Below are 11,686 nucleotides of genomic sequence, written 5' to 3'. Positions count from 1 at the left end.
GATGAGATAGGAAATTACTGTTCAAGCGGATAAGATAAGAACTGATGGGTCAGGTACAGACTCACAGGAGATCCTAAATGGCAAGATAGAGGATGGTCAATGTTTTGTAATTGGATGAAAACTGCTAAAGTCAACGGGGGCGTTTCGTCAGTGGCAGATGTGACTCAATTGCCTGTGACACATACGGATAACATGGAAAGTTTTGCTCTTGCAGAGACGTTCAAGTGAGTTGAACCTTCCTTCACATCCTCATTCTTTCCCGTCGTCATAATCACCCACTTCGACCATTTGGAGCTGATTCACCACCTTGATCTCATTCTACTCTCATTCTACTCTCATTTTACTCTCATTCTACTCTCCTTCCTCAAAACTCAAAACCTATGATCATCTGATTTCTGTGAAAACTCAACAAGACACAGAAAAGAATATACGAACGACGATGTCATCCCTGTCAAATCGAAATGAAAACTTTGCTTATACCAGATATCATTTCCTCTTACAATCCGACCCGGACGTTCTATCTCTAGACGATTACGTACTAAATACCGAAGCTCATCCATTTATAGCCACTTCTTCCCTCTCTCCAGGTTCACAAAACTTATGGGACCCATCCACCGTTTCCGACCAACAAATAGGTATCAGAGCTCAAGGTACAGATGCACAAAAATGGACAAGATTTGGATGGTTGAAAAATTCCAAAGCTCCTTATCTCCTAGAATCAGAAACACGAGATTCTGATCCAGGTACTGATGAAGGGTTTCAAGCTGTAGGAGGGAAAGGTAGAGGAGCAATGGGAGGTAAAGGTATGGGTTCAGGAGGTGGTGATCCTAATTATAGACCGAAACCTCCGATCGTACCGGGTAGAATATGGAATGAGTAGTGAATAGTTTTACGAATGGTATATAGTAAGGAGATATGAAAAGTCACGACTTTTGTATGAGTTGTATCATGATTGGTATGAATGCATATACATTTCATACGTCCATTCACTAAATAACTGTTAGGTGACGGACGGAAGACGTGACGTTTCGGGGGGAGCACGGGGTACCCGTGACAGACGGAAGACATGACACATGGAAGAAACTTCCCTCCTCCAACACATCTGACTCCACGAGTACCCATTCTATCACAATATACCGCTCAAAAACTGCCCCTCTTGACCTTCAAACTGGGTCAGATCCTGACTTTACTCCCAGTGTGAGATGGACAAAAGTGAAGCTTTATTGCGCTATAGAGGAATGCATGCATGCTTATTTTTGAGCCCAAGTGGATGAAGCTCTTCTAGCAGCTCTCCTCATATCCTGGACACAGTTTGGTATCATAGAAGTTGATGGGGACCAATGGAGATGATTTCTCCTCACGGTCATGGACAGGAAAGTGTGACGCTTTGAAGTGTCATGATCTTTACCCATGACACTTCGAACTTGCACGGATCTTTGATCCGTCACGCTAAGCCCCGTGACACTTCGGAGCGTCATGGCTTCCGTCCGTCACCTAACATAACGTTGTGACATGGTAGTGAATCCTGGATCTTGAACAGTGCTAAAAGGTACAATACATATTGACTTGACTTGGAAGAATTGATCTTGCTATATACTGTAAGTACTGTTGGTGACACACAGTCTGTAACAGTGCTGACTGATTGAGATCTCCGTGTCAGGTCTAACGATGATAGGAGTGGCTGATTAGTCCCTCGAGGATGTGCGAGTTGAAGAGGGCAAAGCTAGGAGGAGAATGAAGGACTACAAGGAGAGATGGGGTCAAGCGAGGGACCGGGCCGGGGACGGTAAAGGTGAAATTAGTCTTGTATGTAGGTGATACTTGTAGGGAAGAGGGAAGGGTGTTTGGAGGAAGAATGGCAGGGCAAGACTGACTTGTGATAGAGCTGTTGAAAGAGACAATGATATGAGAAGGGGAGGATGGGAACGTGAGAAGAGGAAAGAGGAAAGAGGAAAGAGGAAAGAGGAAAGAGGAAAGAGGAAAGAGGAAAGAGGAAAGAGGACAGAGGAAAGAGGAAAGAGGAAAGAGGAAAGAGGAAAGGGGAAAGAGGGCCAAAGGCCATGAGATAAAGGTAATGAAGGAACAAGTGAGGGGAAACCGGAAGGTAGAAAGGAAAGAGCGAGAGCGGACGATTGAACGGTACTATAAAGTGAGGATTGAACGAGAATTAAGATGAGTCAAGAGAAGAGACGTCGAGGGGAAGAGATGCGGGAGAAGGGAGAAGGGAAAAAAGGCGTAAAACAAAGTGGGTAGATATACACAACGGAATTCAATGAGATCAATCTGGTCTCCTTGATTTCCGTTACCTGTTACCTGCTCAGCACTTATTGAGAGTGATGCATACTAAAGAACTCACCTGTTACCTGCTCAGCACTTATTGAGAGTGATGAGCAGGAAACAGGTCACAAACTAACTATCTACTGATCATCGGAGTTACCACAAGTCTCGGATATACGAGTGTGGCTATGTGACTGTACCCTACCAATTCCGTCGATACATTATATGTCTTCTACAGATACTATCTAGGATTGTGGAACATGAGAAACGTTTTTGGCTCGATGAGAAGTCGTGGATTGAGTTTCAAGCGATTCACCGCCCACTCGTCCGAAAGTGGAAAAAAACTTAGAAAAAATCCCCCTTTCAGGTTGGATGGTCCGTGCGGACACAGAAATCTTGAGGAGCTTGGATCTTTTTGAAGGGAAGGGAGTAAGGCAGAGAGAAACAGATATTCTGCTTGGCTCTCACATAAACAGATATATCAAGGTTGGTTGGGTCTCAGAATCAAACACCACATTTATCCTGAAACCACCTAACTATCATACCAATTAGGGTGATAATTCATACAACCCATCTCTCTTTCAGTGCCCAACAAATTCATACATAGCTAACAAAGAGCATCACTCATGTCTGAACAGGGATATTATGGTGGGAATGCCTACCATGAACAAGGAAGTGGTTTCGCCAATGGCCAAGGAGGTTCTCAAGGTGACCAAGGGTATGGTCATGGGTACAGTGTTAGCCGATAGAATCGGGCCAGGACGGCCGAACCGCCGTTAGAATTACCCCTTCCGTCGAATATTTCTCCGTTCAACTTATCCTCTGAACTTTATTCGATCGTCTCTGGTTTTATGCGTGTGAGTGGAATGTGATAAGTATAGAGACATGTAGAATTGATGCATGCTCTTTTTCCCCTCTGTATTATCATCTAATATCAGCAAACAGATTAACAGTCGGAAGTCACATACCTTCTGTGTATAACAAAGGCAAGTTCCCATTTCTAACTCTCCTCATAATGACCTCCGTGTCGTCTAAGATCTCTCTTGAGAACCACCCAAAGTTATCCCACGATCCAGCATCGTATGCTCCGTGGAGGAAGTCGATCGAGGTGTATCTACAGATAGGTGACGTGTGGAATATCGTCACAGGTAATGATACCGAACCTGGTCGCATAGGGGTGAGATCGGCAGCTGAGAGGGCGGGATCAGTACCTCCTACCACGCCCGTCGAAGGGCAAGTGGTTGGTAGAAGGATTACTGGAGAAGAGTGGAAGGAATGGGAAAAGTGGCAAGCGAGGGAGAATAAAGCGCAGGGGATGATCAAGGGAACAGTGTCGGATGCTGTGATGCTTGATATATCTGAGAAGATGTCAGCTAAAGAAATGTGGGACTACTGCATAGCCCTGCATGTAACAGCGACGATCGAGAATCAAAGGAATGTCCGTCAAGCGTTGTTTAGCTATGACTTAAGGGACGATGCGACGGCCGAAGAAATGGCTAAGCATGTGGAGGATTTCTCGAAGACGATGTCCGAAGCGAAATTGGTGGGGTTGAAGTTTGACTCACAGGATCGAGCTGGGTTATTCCTCAATACCATTCTAGCACCATCCTACAGGATCATTCAGATCGAAGTAACATCCCTCATACCTGAGGAAAGAACTTGGGAAAAGGTCTTATCGATCTTCAATAAAGAAACGGCGAGACGTAAAGCGCGCCCTGTTGGTAGAACCAATAGGAAGGGATTCGCGATGTTCGTCGAAGGAAATAAAGGAATGAGGGTGAACCGAGATAATATCTCTGATGGTCAGCCCAGGAAAGAAACTAGAAAGTGTTATAACTGTGACACTGTAGGACATCTAGCGAAGTACTGTCGTAAACCTAAAAGAGAGGATACGAACAGGAAGGAAAACGCAGATGGAAAGGATGGAGGTAAAAAGAAATGGAGGAATAATAATAATAATAAGAATAATAAGAAAGGACATACGGTCTCGAAGGATGAGAACCAGTCCAAGGATAACTCCAAAACCTCCTTGATGTATTCGTCATTGGATGGTGAACACGAGGCGTGGGCCGGGATGGCCATGTCGACAGAATCGTGGTTCGATGATGAAGAAGGGTACACGAGTAATATCGTATGGCCCGAAGAAATTGAAAACCCGTGGGTTGAGGATAAGGATAATGAGTGGGGTGGGATTAGCTACAGAGTTTAATGATGTAAGCCACACTCGTGTAATCCCCACCTGGGTAGTGGATAGTGGTGCTACTCACCATATAACTCCTCACAGGTCGATAATGACGAATATTAGAAGGCTAGTGGAACCGAGAGTGTTCGGACTAGCATCTGGCAAGTCAATGACGGCTTGGGAAACAGGTGACATTAACCTCGAACTAGATTCAGGACAGAAAATGGTACTGAAAGATGTACATCACGTCCCCACAGCAAAGATAAGTCTTCTCTCCCTCTCGAAGTTACTCTCATGGGGGTGGAAAGCGAATCTAAGTAGTGGTGGTGGATGGATAGGTAAAGGTAAAGAGAAACTAGGTTTGAGGAAACATGACTCACTGTGGTCGGTACGATTCGGCAGAGCAATGTCTGCCGCGATGATCGTGATATCGACACCGAAGGCGACTTCACCACTTGAATCTGAGCATCAGCGACTCGGACATATAGGTGTAGACAAACTAAAGAATCTAGGTAGACAGGGACTATTGAAGAAGGACTGGGACACTTACAAGAACGATCCCTTTACAACAGATAAATGTCCCGCCTGTATGCAGGCCAAGATAACACGTCTACCGAAGAATAAAGAAGCACCAATGTTAAAAGGAGATGGTGAAGGAGTAGGAATGGATGTCGATATTACTGGTCCGTTCGGTCCGGCGATAAAAGGTGAACGATATTTCTTTGTTGGTGTGGAAAGGGCGAGTCGAATTGTATTCGCTATACCAATAACGACCAAAAACGAAGCGTCTGATATCGTTCGACAGTGTATCTCAAAATTGGAGAAACAGCTTGGTGAAAGGGTGAGGGTGATTAGGTCTGATGGGGGAGGTGAATTCGATAGCCTCGACATGAGGGAATTCTACCTGTCAGCAGGGATCAACCACTACATCACACCAAGATACACACCAGAATTAAATGGAGTGGCGGAGAGAATGATACGTACCTTGAAGGGGATGGTATCAACGATGTTGTTTGACTCAGGACTACCGAACGAATATTGGTCCTATGCTGTCAGATACGCCGCCATTATAATTATGAAAACATCGATTGGTGTCAGCGGTAAATCAGGTTGGACATCACTCACCGGAAGAGACACGAATCTAGATAGCGTGTGGAGATTCGGTGAACGGTGTTTTGTTCAGATACCAAGGGAGATAAGGCTGAAGTCGAACTTCACGATACCTAGGGGTTCATCAGCCATTATACTAGGTCAAGATGAGGGTGTGAGCGGTTGGATCGTTAGAATGGACGGATCGGGACGAATCGAACACTCACGAGACGTTCGTCGCTCGACAGGACGAATGGTGGCTACTAGAGAGTCGCCAGATGTCATCCAAACCCCTCTTGACGCCATCGAAGTGGACCTAGACCCCGTCGTCAACGAAGAAATTTTCCCTGACGACCGCTCAGAAAGTGGCGAACAGGAAAATATCGATAATGAACAAGGAAATGATGTCGATAGAGACAACTCACCTAATATAGGCCCACAACCTACTGAAAGACGACAAGGACAGGGCATTTGGGGAGGAAATTGGATCTATGAGAACGATATCGTCGAAAATGAGAGAAATGATGAGGAAGGAAGAAATGATGGGGATGAGGGGATCCTGACGACACGTCACGGACGAATTATTCGACCCCCCCACCGCTTTGCAGGCCTAACAGACTCGTTCCTAGACTTTGGTCGCGAGCCTAATAAGTTAGTCTCACTCGCCTCTATCGCAGGTATCGAAAGTGATACTTCTCTCAGTGATCCTATCTCTCCTGAAGAAGCAGTAAACGGCCCAGATGGTGAGAAGTGGCTGGAATCCATGGAGAAAGAGATATCTAACATCGAATCTAAAGAAACATGGGTGGAAACGGTGTTACCACCGGGCCGTAAAGCCATTGGATGTAAATGGGTATTCAAAGTGAAGACAGATTCAGAAGGAAACTTACTAAAGTATAAATCCAGACTAGTAGCTCAAGGATTCTCACAGGTACCAGGTGTCGACTACGAAGAGACATTCGCACCTGTCGGTAGATCGGGGTCGTTACGAATACTTTTGACTATAGCGGCCACCGAAGATCTCGAAATTTGTCAGGCCGATGTCGAAGGGGCGTATTTAAACGGTAAACTCGATGTAGAAATTTACATGAAGTATCCCAAGGGGATAAAACCGAAGCCTGGATGTAATACCTTGAAGTTAGTTAAGTCTCTTTACGGTTTAAAGCAATCTGGCAGGACATGGTGGATAGAACTCGGCGAAGGATTATCTCACCTAGGTTTTTCAAGAATCGAATCAGATTGGGGTCTTTACTACAGACCAGAAGGGAAAATCGAAGGAAAGGGAGCAGCAATACTGCTAGCCTATGTCGATGATCTGGTATTAGCCACGAAGTCGAAGGAAGAAGCGAAGGAAATTTTCGATGGGCTAGGTAAAAGGTGGATAATAACCGACCTGGGGGAGATAAGTACTATCTTAGGTATGAAGGTAACAAGGAACAGAGAAGAAAAGACAATATGGTTAAACCAACCAGCATATATCGATAAGATAGTTCAGAAGTTTCCAGAAAACGACTTACATCGAGACCGAAAAACGCCATTACCCCTTACTGCGAAAAATCCATCGATGTCGGAGGCGGAGAGTGAAATTCGACCATTTCAAGAATTAATAGGATGTCTACAGTGGTTAGCCACATGTACTCGACCCGACATATCATATGCCGCCTCATACCTTGCTAGGTACCTCACTAAACCGACGAAGAAAGTATGGGAAGAAGGGATAATGGTAATTACCTACCTTCGGTCCACTCGTTTACATGGTATTCGTCTCGGTGGCGAGGCTAGCGATCTAGCAGGATGGGTTGATGCCGATTGGGCAGGTTGTAAAGACACACGACGATCAACTACAGGTTGGATATTCATGATGAACAACTCACCGATAACCTGGAGTTCAAAAAGACAAGCTACAGTATCGTCGTCGACAGTCGAAGCAGAATACATCGCGATGGCTGAAGCAGCGAAGGAAGCTCAGTGGTTGAGAGGATTATTGAGGGAGATAGGCTACGATCAGCTAAATCCTACTACATTAAACTGCGATAACCAAGGATCGATATCACTAGCGAGGAAACCTGGTACTCACCAGAGGACAAAGCATATTGATATTCGACATCATGCTCTTCGAGATCTAGTCAGTAACAAGGTTATTGAACTAGAATACGTTAGCACTGTCTCTCAGAGGGCAGACGTACTCACGAAGGCTTTAGGTGGACCAGTACATTCGGTGAATATGTCAGCGATACGGGTAGAACCACCGAAGAAGAAAAACATTGGTTCAGTATACGTGACATTAGATGATGATGAAATCATCGATTACGATTATTCAGATTTCGAGGATCTAGGAGATCTATCAGGTGGTACAGAGAACGAAGTGGTACCAGAGAACGAAGTGGTACCACAGACAGAGTCGGTACCAGAGAGAGAAGTGTGGGTGGAAGGAACTTCAGAGAAACCCACCGAAGGAAAAGTTCTCGTGAGCCAAAATGTAAAATTTTCAGGTGTACCTAAGAATGTGAGTAATTCTAAGATAGGTCAGAAGCCACCGGTAGAACCTAGAGTCATTAGAGAGTTAAGAGAGAAAAATAAGGAAAAGAAAGAAAAGATAAAAGATAGAAAAGATGGGAGGATACATGACACTAATTGTCATCGATCTGGTATCCCAACAAATTCTCCACATGCTGACAGGCCCTTTCGAGATCGTAAAGAATGTCGAAGAAAGGTGCAGATGCACCTTGACCAGCGTTCGAGAGAGAGACAAGCAACCTTCGGAGGAAACGGATCTGTCGACAGGTCGCCTCCAAGGTACGGACCGAGATATCCGACAGTTCAGCTGGTCAGAGATAATTTTCATGATAAAGTGAATAATGAGCGTACCATGAGCCTCACCAGACCTCAGGAGAGGAACCAAGGGATCGATACCACCGGGAAGTGGCGAAGACATAATGAAATTGTTAATGAAAATAAAAGTTTCTCGGTGGGTAGCGGTTCTGCGAAATATCGTCAGCCAGGGACACGAAGCAATTTCATCGATTCTCGGGATCCTACTAGCAAACCTGAAGTTTTAAGAAGCAGACAGGATAAAGGGAAGTTCAGAGAGTCAGAAATGAGAGATAGAAGTGGAGAAAGACGAAAGATGGACATACCGATAATTGGAGATAAAAGTGATGAAGTAAAAGGAAAGATAGAGAAGAGTCAGTCGTCGGTACCGGTGAGTGGTAGCCACGTGTCAGAGCGGAGCCCCGCAGGGGGCCCCACAGAAATTCATTTCACGATTTCACCTACCACTACTACCACACACATAACACTCAATATTTCGTCATTACTACCTTCTACATCATCACAAACCCCGCCGTCGCCATCGATAAATCGTCCGGGACTACTGCAGAGTCGTGCATTGTCCCGTGGGGGAGTGTTAGCCGATAGAATCGGGCCAGGACGGCCGAACCGCCGTTAGAATTACCCCTTCCGTCGAATATTTCTCCGTTCAACTTATCCTCTGAACTTTATTCGATCGTCTCTGGTTTTATGCGTGTGAGTGGAATGTGATAAGTATAGAGACATGTAGAATTGATGCATGCTCTTTTTCCCCTCTGTATTATCATCTAATATCAGCAAACATACAGTACTCATACACAGGGCCAATATGGCTATAATGATCTTTATCATGACAGGGCTCCTGGGCATGGGTACATGCAGCAACCTCATCAGTACCCAGATGGACAAGTCTTTGATCTTAGTGGGTATAGAACGTTGCCAACCCAGCAGGGAGCACCAAACTCCTTGTCTGACCCGCCCAGCGGCAATCAGCCTTTTAGTGTAGGAGCACCACCATTAGATTCTCCACAGTATTATTCTCCTGGGTATGTAACTCACTCTTCTCCGTTCACATACCAATCGCAGGACTCCACATATGCAATATCTCCTCCATCAGGGTACATTCATCCCACTGACAGGCCCCTTCAACAGCAGTCTCCGTACTTGCCGCAGCATATGGCTCTCTCAGAGCAACAACAACTTTCAATGTACAAACAGCAGACATACACTCAAGCGGGGTTCCCTGGCGGGTATGGGTTGCATCCTGCCACCAACACAAGTCGTCCACCTGACAACCGGAGCACACAAGGGCTGACAATGGACTTCCTCCCCACCATTCCTCCAGTTTACAGCAGCCCCATCACAGCAGTGACTGACGCAAGGGCTTATTCACTGAGTCGGCCTAAAAAGCCGGGTCGTCGTACGTTCAAGCCATTGATGTGTGAAACATGTAAGAGGAACTCAAAGAAATGTGACAAGACACAGCTTAGGGAGTTCACATGCGGAGATACGGTCAGTGGACCTGACATGGCTGGAAGTCTCACTGTTAGATATGCCACTCCATGTAATCTCTGCTCAATGAGGATGGACAAGAACCCATGTGTGGAATGTGCTTTTAGAATCAACGAGTTCAATTTTGGGCGGCGATAGTAATCTTGCTACTGGAATGCTATCCCTATGTCTTGCTGAAGCAGGAAAGACTTACAATGATACACAGATACGTACCATTTCTAAAATGACACTCTGAATAGGCACACTTCAGTCACTTGTGGTTATGCAAGTATGTCATTGTCACGAACTACGCCGTGACACCTCAATTATTCCACCAGCAATAACCCTGCTTTGACCATCAAAACCCCTATTGTGTCTTAACCTCTCCACCCTACACGTAACTTAGGACATCTGAGACCAACTACGGCGAAGTACAGCGGGAGAATAAGGTATACGGGGGTCTGGAGCAAAACGACGGCGAAGTTAGGCGGAGTTAGGGGGACTGGGGACAAAGGAAGCAGAAGTACGGCAAAGTTAGACGAAGTTAGGCTGAGTAGGGACAATGGAAGCAGAAGTGCGGCGATTAGGCGGAGTTGGTCGAAGGGAGGGGAAGGACGGCCGGGGACTCGGGGAAGTTGGATGAAGTGCGTTGAAGTACGTCTAAGCGCGAGAGGGTTGGGTGAACATCTAGGAGGAGGAGATAATATTAGCTGAGAAGATCGCTGAAGTTCTTCAGCGATCCTTGATTGTTGTCAGTAGTGAAAGATTGATAGAGATAGCTACATACAAATTAAGATACATCGCCATCAGAGAAAAACCCCAGTTAGAGTAACTACGTCGAAGTAGCGGCACTCCTTTCGAGGTCTGCGCCCTCCTGGTTGGGTGAGACATCGACTTTGAAGCGTCAAGTTAGCCGAGGTTCATCGACCGTCGGTCTGTTAGAGAGAAGTTGTTCGACGGCCGTGACAGTCATGCATTGAACAGGAATACTCCCTCTACTCGTTCCCACGGGGTCCTCGAACAAGGATTATTCAACATATACGTTTCAATCATTTATCGCGTTTATCATCCACAAAATGTCGCCGAATCCTATGTAGTTCATTATGCCATCACTAAGCTGTCTACTCTGGCCCCTCCTGCATGAACAGACCTCCCCCTTGCATAATCCCCAGTGTCTCCACCCTCTGAGAATCAGTGTTGTGTCACAAAGTGACAAGTCAGTTTGGTTAGAGTTGTCTTTGGGTTGGGTATTTAACCAGCGACCGGCGGTTTGCAGTGACCGCCGGTTAATAGGCTTTTTAGCACAGTGGTTTAGGCCACTGTCTCTGAAGGGCACTGTTATATCGTCCCAGTACTGGTTAGTTGGTCTCGTGACACACTTTGACAACCACCATATGCTCAGCATTTTCAAGCATCACTTGTGAGTGAAAGTATTGGTTGTATGGCTCCAGGTTCCAGCCACACTGGACCTTCTCACATGGATACACTTGCAACAGAATATTCTCCACCCCACTTTGATGAGTATGTGGTACCAGATGATCAGAGCTCCTATGTTCAGCCAGTAGGTGTGGTTCCGGGTATGGGATCATTTCAGTCAGGGCCACCTACCAGCCACGTTTGGGGAGGGCAGAACACTCAGGCCTTTCAGTCCCAGTCATTGCGTGATCCTGCCAGGTATGGCAGTGGACTCATAACACCGACCGCAATGGCGGGGCCACAGATCCATGACTCAGCTAGAAGACTCCTTCCTGCACCTGCCTTCAGGACTCTACAACATGCAACGTTAGATGCAGATCATATGCAGTATACTTCTGTTCCAGCCACAGAAGCACTGACCGG

At 46.0% G+C, this 11,686-nt stretch overlaps 1 protein-coding gene across 1 annotated transcript in view; it reads left to right on the top strand.

Annotated features, from left to right (window-relative positions):
• The window catches only part of TREMEDRAFT_65683 (uncharacterized protein), a gene marked incomplete at both ends in the record, with an annotated part of 5,654 nt that extends 4,774 nt beyond the window's left edge, over nucleotides 1–880 (top strand). The window contains 2 exons of the mRNA XM_007007766.1: nucleotides 54–224; nucleotides 484–880. Of these exons, the coding sequence (XP_007007828.1) occupies nucleotides 54–224; nucleotides 484–880 (568 nt within the window). The remainder of the gene's footprint in view (nucleotides 1–53; nucleotides 225–483) is intronic.
• Between the last annotated feature and the right edge of the window lie 10,806 nt (nucleotides 881–11,686).

Source organism: Tremella mesenterica, assembly GCF_000271645.1.
Source record: "Tremella mesenterica DSM 1558 unplaced genomic scaffold TREMEscaffold_15, whole genome shotgun sequence".
Classification (NCBI taxonomy): domain Eukaryota; kingdom Fungi; phylum Basidiomycota; class Tremellomycetes; order Tremellales; family Tremellaceae; genus Tremella; species Tremella mesenterica.
Note: the sequence above shows the minus strand (reverse complement) of the source record. Positions and strands in the feature narration are given on the sequence as shown.